At 48.3% G+C, this 13,052-nt stretch overlaps 1 protein-coding gene and 1 long non-coding RNA gene across 6 annotated transcripts in view; one reads left to right on the top strand and one right to left on the bottom strand.

Annotated features, from left to right (window-relative positions):
* Positions 1–7,295, bottom strand: part of SUSD4 (sushi domain containing 4) — a 138,540-nt gene extending 131,245 nt beyond the window's left edge. For 3 of the 5 annotated variants that reach the window (XM_082389955.1, XM_082389956.1, XM_082389952.1), the window contains exons 1-2: positions 6,396–6,672; positions 5,633–5,803 (exon numbers count right to left, since the gene is read on the bottom strand). In XM_082389955.1, the coding sequence (XP_082246081.1) occupies positions 5,633–5,768 (136 nt within the window). In that variant the 5' untranslated portion in view covers positions 5,769–5,803; positions 6,396–6,672. The other 2 variants (XM_082389953.1, XM_082389954.1) reach the window with 2 other exon arrangements.
* A 173-nt stretch (positions 7,296–7,468) lies between these two features.
* Positions 7,469–13,052, top strand: part of LOC309627843 — a 30,937-nt gene continuing 25,353 nt past the window's right edge. Inside the window, exon 1 of the long non-coding RNA XR_014243987.1 lies at positions 7,469–9,501. This is a non-coding gene — a long non-coding RNA (uncharacterized lncRNA). The remainder of the gene's footprint in view (positions 9,502–13,052) is intronic.

Here is a 13,052-nt window from a genome sequence, read left to right on the forward strand (position 1 = left end):
TAAAGGTTTGCCATTAGTATTATTACAACAATTGACAAATTTTTATCAATCACTCAGGTGCTGGCCAATTTAAAACTTGTCCCCCCCCAAAAGTAAAATAAAATAAATAAAACTTGTCCCATCTTTTTCCAATCTTCCATGGTTAGCAACAGTTGACAGTTTGTTCTTGTGAGAATGGACCAATAAATCAACAAACTGTTGTATCTGATCCATGAGAATATACATCTGATGCATCTGTCCTAAGTGCTGTGGTTGGTTTTGGCCAAATGCAACTGTGTTTATAAACAAATTAGAAAACCTATTTTTCTGCCCCTTTCTTTCCCTCAATTCAGAGACAATGATCCCAATGACCTCTTTAGACATACTGTTACTAAGTGTGGTTGTTTCAATTATCAAACACCAAATGAGCTTGCAAAATAAGACAAGCATAAAAGAAGTCTGGAAAAATGACCTTCCTCTTCAGTATCAATAAATAACACTAAATTTTCAATTGAATTAAAAATGTACATGAAGAAAACAGTTTGATGCAACCTTCTGCATTCAAACTTTCCAGAAGAAACCAGCCCTTACTTGTCAGTTTCCTAAGGATCAAGGACTACATTCCCTTATCTTCATATCCCCAGGGCATGCAACAGACACTCGCAAAAGATGGATGCATGAACGGAAAAAACAGAGCTGGCTTTTTTACCCACAGTGTTCAGAACCCATCAAATTCCTATAATCACAGAATTAAAGAATGTTAGTGATATGGAAGGAATTGAGCTCAGGAGAAGTTACACAACTTGCCCAAAGCCATGAAGCTATTTAACAGCAGAGACTGAACTTGATCTATCACCCCTATAAAGAACGCAGGGCTCTCAAGCTGTACCAGAGCTTCCCAGCTAAGGGCAAGTCTCCGTGGCCTTTTGGAAGCTTTTGAAATATGCCTCTGACACCAGGAAAAGTGTCACATGGGTGCTTTTCTTCACGTATCTAATCAATATTTACTGGAGAGCAATCTTCACCTACACTCTTCGTTACTCTCAGGAATTAAAGAACCACCGACTCTCTCTCCAACTTGCCACTTCAGGCCTCTGAGATGAGAGATTCGCTACTTGTGGTATGAAATCCTTCTCCTGTCTCCCAAAGCTTTCCGATTTCACCTCGGGGATAAATCAAAAGCGTTTCCATGCTGTTTATATTAGAGTGGCCTTTTGTTGAAGAAACATGCTTTATAATTTGAGGCACTGGGACTTTTGTTTACAGATGGAATTAAGTACAGGTTGAAACTGTGGCTTTTAGACATAACACTGCAGGAGAAGCTTACGCTCTACCACGTAAGAAGTCTTTCTCAAACTCCAAGAGACTGGCACCTCCAAATCAGTGAGCTGGGCAGACAGCATTTGTTCCTGCCTGCTGGCACACAGCTCAATGCTACGGCCACATGGCCCAAACAAGACCTCCAGGAGCTTAAGCCAGCGGTACTAGTGCCACACCTCTGATGTGCAGACAGGGCAGCCCAATGGGGAGTGCCCTGGGTCAGAGACTTGGAAGCAGAGAAAGGAAAAGGAGCATAGCTCAGATGATATTACCTTCCTGCTCTAAACCCTTCAGTGGTTCCCACTGCCTGCTGTGTGACAGTCGGAATCCTCACCGGGGCTTACGATTGGGTCCCAATCTATTCCTCCTCCTTACCTCCTGGTTCCCTGCGGGTCTACCATGTTCTAGACGATCCAGACTGTTCTGTCTCCCTGAACAGTTCAATGACATCACCACCTCCACACCTCTGCACAAGGTGTCTCTCCCCTGAGGTGCTCCAACCACTCCCTCCCTCAGATCTCATCCTAAGTGCCACCTCTTCTCTAGAACCTTTCCCGAGTTTTCCTCCAACCTCCCAGGCCTCCTCCAAGTGGAAGTGGCCTCAATCGCCATGACGCTCTTGCAGTCCTTTTGTAACCGCCCATGGTAATTATTTTCTAAACGGTGTGGCAGCAATTTGGGAATGTTTTTTCTTGCTGTCAGTCAGCATTAGCTGAGCATCTTGTGTGTGTCAGATGCTGTGTTGGGTGCCTGGGACATGAAAATAAATAAAGTCAAGGTTCTTGCCTTCAATGGGCTTATGCTCTAGTGGATGAGATGACACTAGGACAAAGAGTTATACCTAGTGCAGGGGGAAGTGAAATATGAGAGAGATGATGGCATTTTAAGTTGGGTCTGAAAGAGAAATGTGTTCACTGAGCAAAAAATAGAGAGGGAGGAAGGGTTCTTCGAGGGAAAAAGAACATTCTATACAGCAGTGCTTGTCACAGGTTTTACTGAATGAATAAAACAAAGGCCGGGAAGGTTAGCTCCTTCCTGATTGGTTAGCTCCCTGCTCACTACTGTCTACATTTACTGAGTGTGTTCATGACTCCCATCCCTCACAGCAATCCCGGAAGTTAGGCAGCACCATCCTCATTTTATGGATGAGAAAACTGAGGCTTCCAATGCCCAAAGCCCCAAAGCTGTCAAGTAGCAGAGCGTGGCCGGTGTTCCTGATACTATAAGGTTGTACTAATGAGTTCGCCTTCAAGGACCTAAATATAAAGCAAACTCTTAGCTCTCTTCCTCTGAGCCTGGGTGGACCACTCCGGGCAGCCCTCAAATACCCAAAAACCATCTCAGGGAACACATACTGCGAGGGAAGAAGAGAGAAGCAGCCGAAGCTGTGCTGCGTGCAGATTCTGGGAACAGCGAGGCCCTGTGTCTCCCTATAAACCTGATGTTACTCCTCTCACGGTATATGGTTTTAGTGGCCCCAAATGTGGGCCCTCTTTCCTAAGATATAAACGGCAACCGGGAAAGAGCCATCCAAAAGTCACCTCAGGCCAACTCAGGCTCATTAAAGCTCCCTTAGGGCTCCAAGAATTGAATGGAACCTCTGGCTTTCTAGGAGAAAGCATTTCGTTTTTGACAGAGTTCTTTTCCCCCCTTTTCTTCATCTGATCATTTTCTCAATTTTTCCCTTTCTAGTTCAGGCTTTTTCTGTAACTCTTGTATTGGGCACATGCTCTTTTTTTTTTTTTCCTCTTAGCTGAGACTATTATATCTTGCTATTGTCATGTTCCTTTTCCATTGAAAGCAATCAAAAATGAAAATCCACATTTCAGAACAGTGTCTATTAAAGAGGCACCTTTTCATGGTTGGAAAAAAAAAAAAAAGACAGCACTCTCTGAGGGCTCAGTTTCAGTTCTGTGTGTCACCTAAAGATTAGACACTTGGGTGAGACTTCTGCCTCTTTACAGGCCATTTGTATTTGGGTATTTGAGAGAGATGGCAGAAAGTCTGGAGTCAGAACCAACTTGTTTTAAGGAATTCGTCGTCAAAAGCATTGCTAATCAAAGTGTGGTCCTGGGACCAGCAGCAACTGCATCGCTTGTGAGCTTGCTGGGAACGGAGACTCTCAGGCTCACCCCAGACCAGCTGAACCAGAATCTGCCGTTTTGCAAGATCCCAAGTGATTCGTAAGTACATTAAAATTTTAGAAGCACTGGTCTAGAATTAAAATGAATTTGCTTTAATGAAACCATCCTGTAGCCTCCACGTGGATTTCTTTCCGAAGAAAGAAATCTCTGTACAGTGAACTCCATAGAGCAACCTCCACCACCCTTTTCCACCCAAACTGTTTATTCATGGAAGAATTCTGAAATGATAAATCATCTTCCAGAAATCACACTCAGCCTGAGGGAGTTCCAGATGACACAAAGCTGATGGCCAGCCTTTCTGCGGCGTGTGGGAACTAAGAAGGGAGAGGTGATAGGTGACCCTCGTCCCGCCTTCTTTAAGGCCCTGGATCTTTTTGTTGATATCTTTGCCTCTCGGAAGAGGGGAGCGAAAGACGTGTTGTACAACCGCACGGGTGACTAATGTGAGGCTGAGGGGGCTGTGCTGTGTACTGAGCTCTGAGATCCTTGAGTGGGGGGATGCTCTGTAAACACAAATGGCAGAACCAAGGGCCAACCAAGTCCAGGCTGTGCTCAGACCTCACACTTCCAATAACAACAGTCAAGACACACACAGATGAACCCTGACTAACCTGCCATCTACACTGGAGAAAGGAACAGAGAGGATGGAGAATCACGTGCACCTGGTTTAAGGAAATGACAGCTATAACTGGAGGCAAGAAAAGAGAAGAGGGCAGGTGATGACCAGGCCCTGCTCGAGGCTGTCCTGCCCACCTGGTCCCACTCACCCTCCAAGTGGAGCTAAAGCTCACGGGCGGACAGAGGCTGTGACCAGAGCCCTGGCAGGCCACACAGGTGCTGGCCTGGCATCCCACTTGACCTTGTCCTCTATGAAGAGGACACCTGCCTCAGAGACATTTCTGTAAAAAAAGGGAGCACCAAAAAAGTTACCGCTTGTTGAAAAACCAAAACCGGGTCCCCCATCCAAAGTGAGTGTTTTCGCACTAATTCCGATAAATATGCACATCACAGGAAGCTCGTTTAGACTCCTGGCATCTCTCAGACCTCTAAGTGCAACACCTGGGTTATTGATTCCTCTGTGTTAAAGCCCAACTTGGTAGTGCCCTCCCCCACCTCTACTAATTTTTCACCCATTATTTCCATCTTCACCTTTGAATTCTCTAAAACGGCAATATTTTAAAACACTAAAATGGTTTACTTGTATCAATCAATGCCTGCTTTTCCACCAATTATAATTTATTTGTAGATTAACAGTTTTTCAGCTCCAGAAACATGATTCTGTCCTCTTAATATGCCCACATCAGCAAGCTCTCACAGGAAGTCTGGAATGGACAGCAAAGGGCAGTGGTGGCAGAAAGACCCTCAGGCTCTGAAATCCAGACAGGAATGCCATCCATCTTCCTCCACCACAACCAAAAGACAGCCCTCCCCCCCAGAACCGAATGCGTCAGAGATCAGCCGCCCCTGAGGACTGAGGCTCTGAATTTGATTTCAGCTAACTTCCACTTCATAGAAAAAGCACTCGACTTTATTCCCCCTGTAACTCAGACCTGGAGAAGCCAAGCAGTTCTCCAGAAACACATCTGAAGGAACACCTCTGCATGCCCTCCCCACCGCCAACATGCACGGGCATGCCTGAACACACCACCTCCCAAGCCAAAGAGAAAGTTAACTTTCAAATAAAGCTGTCCTGCAGCCAGTCTGGTCACATTTCCAGACCCTTCACATTCACAAAGGTGGTTCTTGCAACTCTGGCCTAAATCCAGAAGCTGAAAACCGACCTCTGCCTGCTGAGGGCACAGACCAGGGTCAAAGGTCCACAAACACACGTTCGCCACAAATACACCACTTTCTTTCTTTCTTTCTCTCTCTCTCTCTCTCTCTCTCTCTTTTGGCCAAAGTGAAAATAGTGGGCCAGGCTTATTGTCTTTCCTTCAGAGAAGCCAGGATGGGCGGCTGGTGGGAAGCTCCAGACAGAATGTGGGCGTGTGAATCTATACAGGCTCCACAGAGGAATTTTCTGGGAACTCCAGGGGTTTTGAGGAAGGGTGGTCTCAGGCTGGGACACAGGGGCTCCTCGGATTCTCGGGTACCCCAGAAGTCTGGGGTGTAGGGGGGGCGGAGTGGCAAGGGCCAGGCTCCCCTTCCCTGCCGTCCCAGGCCCTCCCCGCCACGGCGGGGTCACTCACCGCCCGTGAGCTGTGCAGGGCCGAAGCACAGCGCCAGCTGAAACCACAGGATCACGGCCAAGAGTCTCTGGGGGGACTGAGGCTGCTGCTGCTCTAGAAATCCATCTCCATTGCTCGGGTTCATTCCATGATACATCTTTCATCCACAGAGGGCATCCGGCTTGCAAGAGTCTGCAACCAGGAGCGAACACGACGATACCCCAGGCTGCCGGGGCGCCGGGGGCCACGCTCCCCCTCCTCCGCCCTGGGACCGGGACCCTCGGCTTCCCCTGCTCCTTCCCCATTCCTCCCCCGCGCGGCCCCCGCCCCCTTTCCCACGGCGAGCTCCCCCCGCTTCTCCCCAGCGCGGGGTACACTGAGTAACAGCCGCCGCGGGATGCTGCGCGTGCGGGAGGGATGGAGGAGGGGAAGGAGGGCAGGGGTTAGCGCACATTGGCTCCGCGCCGGTCCCCCGGATTCAGCGGCTGTGACCACGACAGGAAAGTCTAAAGCCTTCCAGCCTCTTGGGGCTGAAAAAACACTTTTCCCCGGGCCTATACATTTCACTCTTAGGAATCTCACGAGGTGGCACCGGATCCCCCCAGCTACTTCTCTGGTTTTCCCCAGGATCGGGATGGGTCCTACTGCCCAGTCCCCAGTGAGATTTCTCTGCGCTGTCAAAAAATTCCTCCCTCGGGGAGCAGAGCCAGGCACCAATTCCCCCTCCTCGGCCTGCGAGCGCCTCCCCGGGATAGAAAGCCCCTTCCGGGGCTCTCGGTCTTACCTGTGGGTCTCATGCATGCAGCTTCCTTCCCTCCTCCGCCTCCTCCCCCCGCCAGTCTAACCCGCATCTGTGCGCGACCTCTGCTGCCGCCGCTGCGCGAGCGAGCGAGACGGAAGCCTCGGCGGCGGCGGCGGCGGCGGCGGCGGCGGCGGCGCCCGGCTCCAGCTCCCCGCGCCCGCGCTCTCCCTCCCCAGGCTCCGGGAGCGGACGCGTGCGGGAGTTGCGGGGGGAAGGACGACAGTCTGGCCGCGCGCCCCCGAGGAGGTACCCGCGCGCCCGCTACCTGAGCTCCCGAGCGCGCGGCGGCGGCGCGGAGAGAGGGAGGGGGCGGGGGCGGGGGCGGGGCGGAGGCGCGCAGCCCGGACACGCACGCGGCGGGCACGCGCCTCCGCAGACCCAGCCAGCGCCGCGGCTGGGGAAGGGGCCCCGCGAGCGCGGGGAGGGGGAAGGGACCCGCCGCCGCCGCAACCAATCGGAAGCCCGCGCGCCTGCACCTGTCGGCACAGGCCTAGGGCCGGGTCGCCCCTTTCCTGGTGCAGGACGGCGGTCTCCGCCTGCGCTGCGCGCGCGTCCGGGTGGCCGCCGCGGCCTCCGCGCGTCCTCCGGTGCCCCCAGAGCGCGGCACGGCGCGGGAGAGGGCTCCGCTTTAGGCTGCTGCCGCGGTGGCGGCTCCAACCCGTGGGACAAGAGTGCACAGGGCGGCCGGTCCCCACCCCAAGACCCTCACCACCGACGGGGTTCACGTGGGCGGGGCGGGGGACGGCCAATTGCCAAAGTCTTCCTTTCCTGCGTTTAGCTCTCCGCACCTCACCACGTCCCACCAAGGCTCTGCGTGTCCCCTCAGAGCCCGAATGACACTCTTCCCCCTCCTCCCGCTCCCTTGATATTTGCCCTTTTGCGAGCCACAGGCTTTGTGCAGGAGGACTCTTAGCCTGTCTGGGAGATGCGCTGGCCCCTCCGAACCTCCGCCCGGCGCACGCTCTCCTTGCGGGGAGAGGGAGGGTCCTCGGTGCAGCTGCAGAAGGTTGAGTACGGAGGAGGGGGCGGCGGTGGGGTGGGGGGCTTCTGGGGCTGTGGATCGGAACCCAAGGGGGTCGAGGGTGTTTGCCCTCCCAGCCCCCGGTGGAGAGAGTTTGCCTCGTCGGTGTTGTCTCTGTGTGGCTTTTGGTGCCCGAGCCCAGCCCGCAGAAGGGTGCAACTCACTCCCCACTGGTTCTGGCCGCCCGCTGGCCCTGCGCAAGGCTGGCCTTCCTCGGCCTGCCTGGCTCCGAGGGCCTACGTCCCAGCCACGGTAGTTAAGGGGTGTGAGCTAATGAGGTGGTGCAGGCAGGCGGCACTTTAGAACCAGCGGCACCCCATTATTCTGTAGCAATTTGTGGATATGAAAACCATGTTTCGGATGCCACCACCAAATCATCCTCTGCTTCCGTCGGCTTTCCCCACATCTCACATACTGATGGTAGTCAGGAAATTACAGCTTTTACTGTGTCGACTCTTACTGGGAGTAATTTGAACAAATTCTTTCAGGATAGATTAACTTTTAGCAGATAAATCTAACTCAGCATTTTTTCTCTTTATTTATTTTTGCTTTGTAAAACTGAGATGGCAGCTTTGCATAGAATAAGTTTAAGATTTTTCACTAGCACAAGTTCGTTTCTGCTAAAGCTTGTGCTTTGGGGCTCCAGAATCTTAGTTGGGTACCCACGCTTCCAAGGTCCTATGACTGACCTCTAGAGTTTGAATATTTATGTAATTGTTTTTCTCAGTAAATTTTCTAAAGCTTTCTAATAAGCCGTCAAATCAACAAACTCAAAAACATTTGTTGACCATGTGTATGTCTTTACAATCATAAGAGATATGTCTAAGCACTATTGAGACCTGTTCTCCAGCTGATAAATACAATCCAGTCGTACAGAGAATATCAGGATTGAAAGAAACATCCAAGTTTATCTGGTGCAAACACAGGACCTGTGCTTGAGTCCCACCTCTGACATTTCTGCTAAGTGGTCATGCAGCCTCATGGAATACTTGAGGAAGCCTGTAATGTTTGCCCACAGCTCTCTTAGAAAAGCCCTCTTTGTACTAAACTGAAACCTACCTCCCTGAAACTTTTACACACTGGTTCTGGCTCTCCCATCTGGGCCCACACAGCTAAATGGAATGCCTCTTCCTTAAGACAGTGCTTTACTCATTTGGAGATGGCTTTATGTCCCCTTAACTCTTCCTTTTTTTGGGTTAAACTTAGCTACTTCGCACAGTGTCACAGTGCCTAGACTCCTCGCCAGCCTTGTAGCCTTTCTCTGGATGGGACCCAGTTTCCCAATGGCCACCCACCCCCAAGCAATCAGAGTTTGTTTCCAGAAGGGGATTCCACATTCACTCTGTGGGTTCTGACCAGCATACGATAGGACTGGCACATCCTGTATTTTAAATAATTTGCTTCTATTAATGCAACTTTAGAAGACAAGCATTTGGAGGGCAGGTACAGCACACCATTTTGTTAGCTTTCCACATTATCTCATGTATTAGTTTCTAGGGCTGTCATAACAAAATATCACACACTAGGTGTCATAAAACCACAAAGATTTATTTTCTCACAGCTCTGGAGGCCAAAAGTCCGAGATTAAGGTATCAGCAGGTTTGGTTTCTTCTAAGGCTGCTCTCCTTGGCTTGCAGATGGCCACCATCTTGCTGTGTGCTCACATGGTCATCCCTCTGTGTGTGCAAGTGTCTGGTGTCTCCCTCTGTGTGTGTGTGTGTGTGTGTGTGTCCTAATCTTTTTTATAAGGACACCAGTTATATCGGATTAGAGACCACTCTAACAAGCCCATTTTAACTTTATTCCCTCTTTAAAGGCCCTGTCTTGAAATACAGTCACATTCTGAGGTACTGGAGGTTGGGGGGGGGGGGACACAATTCAGTGTCCAGTGTTACACTCATTTTACAGGCGAGGATGCTAAAGACAAAGGAGTTCAATGCATTTACTCACGACCACCCAGCCAGTGGAGGCATCAGATTAAACCTAAAGCAGTTCAGTTCCATCCTAATGGTTTTACCAATACGTCACAGCTATTGCTATGAATACCTTCCACCTCAAGGATTCTAGGTAAGTTATCCTGAATATAGGATGTAGATTTTTCTCAAGAGGACGAGAATAAGGGTAGATGGAATGCAGGAGAGAGCATGACTTACTTCCTGCTAAATGGGAAAAAACTTAATCTTTCTTCCTCTTTCATATAGAAGTCAATGCCAAAACCAATACCAGTGGGGAGACATGCTGAAGCAAAGCCTCCAGAGTCTCCCTCCCAAACACAGGAGAGCTGAGGGGCTTTTCTGACCTGATTAAAAACTCCACCCCTCCTCGGACTCCACGCTTCTCTCAACCCTCCATGAATGACATTCCTCACTGTTTTCACTCATTTTCCCCTCCCCTCTCCCATCCTTTTACTGCCCCCCACCTTGCCCTAGGATTCTTTTTCAAAACTTACTGAAGCTCTGTCTTCATGGCATAGCCTTTGATTTCATTTTCAGTGGACAATAACATTTCATTCCAAATATATTCATTGAGCACCAACTATGAACTGGGCACTGTACTAGGTGCTGGAGATGCAGTAGTGAGCAAAGATGCTAAACCCCCTGCCCTGGAATAACTCACAGTCTACTTAAGGAATACATGATACACAAAAGAAGAAAACATTGGGAGTGTTAGATGGTGTGAAGTAGTAGGCAGAATAATAAATCAGGGAATTTATAGAGGAGATATGTAGGTTAGAGCATAGGCAGAGTCGTTATAACAAAGTGATCCAAATATTCAGTAACTTAAATAGAAGTTTATCTCTCCCTTATGTGAATGTCTTACTATTCTAGGTGGATGGGGCATCTCTGCTCCATAGGGTCATTCAGGGACCCAGATTCCTTCTACCTCATTATTCTGCCATCCTCTAAGATACTGTCTTCATGTGTGGGACAGAAGCTGGGTCACCGATCTGTCTGGGGTCCAGTCTGAGGGAAAGTGATAAGAAAAGGGAATCTAAGGCAAACAATTTCCTTTCAGGCAAGGGAGGCAGAAGTTACACAAAAATTAGCTCTCTCATCTATCATTAGTGAGAACCTAGTCACATGACTATATCTAGCTACAAGGGAAGCTGGGAAATGTAGTCTTTATGGGGCAACCAGGTGACCAGAAGCAAGAAGAGAGTGGACTGAAGGGGTCAGGGGAAACTGGCAGTCTATCACATGTGCTGTGCAAAGATCAAGGCTTAAATTTTTGATAAAGTAGGCAGGGAAGCCCTTACTGGGAAGGTAACATTTAAGTAAAAACCCGAAGGAGTGAGCTATGCAGTTTTCTAAGAGAAAAGCATGTCCAGGCAAGGGGAGAACAGATGCAATGTCGCTGAGGCAGGAGCTGCCTGTTGTGTACAGGAAACAGGAAGGATGTCAATGAGGCTGGAGTGAGTAAGTGATGCAGACAACTAGGGGGGCTGAGGTCAGAGAGGTCTCCTACTGAGGTGGGCCTTAGAGGCACTGGCAGGGATCTGGTTTTTACTCAGAGTGAGAAGAGAAGCCATTGGAGGTTTGTGAGCAGAGAAAGGACACGATGGCACTTGAACAGGAAGTGTCTGAAAGAATTTATGTCCAGCATGGCATCAACCACACTCTACCACTCTGCGCTCTGTGGCCCTTTCATCCTCCCTCTTGAGCACCTCTCAGCTCCTGCACCCCTGAACCCCAGAATGCCAGCTTTGAAGGCACACTGCTTCACAGTCCTATCAACCCTCAGTGTCTAAACATTATCTCCACGAAGCACCTCCCACAGTCCACACCTTTTCATTCATCCCAACGTGCTTGCATTTAGCAGACTGGTACCGTGCCTCTGAGTAGATTGTGAGTTCTCTGGGAGCAAGTGTTTCTCTACTTGTTCCACCTATTGCTAAACATAGAGCCTGGAACACAGTAGAGCAATCAAGAATTATTTTCTGAATTAACTGATTAATAGCAGAAGGAAAGGAGACCTTCCCCACCAATCTTGCCCTGGCATTGAAAACCAGACTGAAGTCAGTTGATATTCTTCTCTCTTCTCTCTGGGTTTCCTCAATCCTCCCCATCCAGGAAAACATAGAATCAACCACAACCCATTTAATGAGCTCAGAACATGCTAGAACATAGCTTAGCATTGCACTAGATGCTGGGTTTGAGTAGAGATCTAGAATTGTCATAGCATATGATCCACCCACCACCTCTGCCCTGGATGGATAACACACTCAGTGAGGAGACACACTTCCAAGGCTGGAGTGTGGAACAGGATAAAAGTGCTCATTTGGAAATAGAGTTACTATATGATCCAGCAATCCCACTCCTGGGCATATATCTGGAAAAGACAAAAACTCTAATTCGAAAAGGATACATGTACCCCAACATTCCTAGCAGCACTATTTACAATAGGCAAGACATGGAAGCAACCTAAATGTCGATCCACAAATGAATGGATGAAGAAGATGTGTCGTGTATATATATATATATATTTTTTTTAATATATATACACAATGGAATATTACACAGCCATAAAAAAGAATGAAATAATGCCATTTGCAGCAACATGCTGGTACCATGCTGGTACCATGCCAGCACTGTCCCCCTGCCATAGGTCCATCTAGAGATTATCATATTAAGTGAAGTCAGTCAGAGAAAGACAAATATATGATATCTCTTATATGTGGAATCTAAAAAAATGATACAAATGAACTTATTTACAAAACAGAAATAGGCTCACAGACATAAAAAACAAACTTATGATTACGAAAGGAGGGAGGGACAAAATAGGAATTTGGAATTATCAGATACACACTACTATATGTAAAATAGATAAACAAGGACCTACTGTATAACACAGGGAACTATATTCCATGTCTTGTAATAATCTATAATGGGAAATAATCTGAAAAAGAATATATATATGTGTATATGTATAACTAAATCACTTTGCTGTACACCTGAGACATTGTAAATCAACTATACTTAAATTTTAAAAAGTGCTTATTCAGTCACCTCTCACCCATTCTTCCTCCATTCAAGGTGTATTCTCAGGTACTTGACATGTTTCAGTCATTGTACTAGGTGTGGAGGATACAAAAATATAAAAGATACAATCTTTGTCTTCAACAAGTTTATAACCTATGGAGAGAGTAGAAAAGTAAATCTGCAATTACAGGGTCATGGGCTAAGTGCTAAGATTGTAAAGCAGATAGGATGAAGTGTGCTGGAAAAGGATCCTGGGGGTGACTTCATATGTTGTATGAGTAGAAGTGTGTGTGTGTGTGTGTGTGTGTGTGTGTGTACGCACATGTGTGTGTATAAAGGGAAGAAAAGGAAGAGAAGGTGCAGTGAGTTTCCAGGCAGAGGGAGCAGCTTGTGTAAAGACCAGGAAGGAGGGGGTGGGGAAAGAGACCAAGTGTAGAATTTAGAAGACAAGTTGGGAAACGCCAAGAAGTAAAAATTCCAAAAAGCACCTGTGCCATACTGAGAAAGGCTTGGAAAGTCATGGAGGGACGTTTGGTTTGTGTCTGAAGAAAAAGAGAGAAGACTGTGGAGGAGTGGAAATAAATTGGAGAGAGGAGCCAGGAATGGACTATTCACCATTGGACCAAAGATACATGAAAG

The sequence above is a fragment of the Balaenoptera borealis genome (assembly GCF_965194805.1).
Source record: "Balaenoptera borealis genome assembly, chromosome: 1".
Lineage (NCBI taxonomy): Eukaryota > Metazoa > Chordata > Mammalia > Artiodactyla > Balaenopteridae > Balaenoptera > Balaenoptera borealis.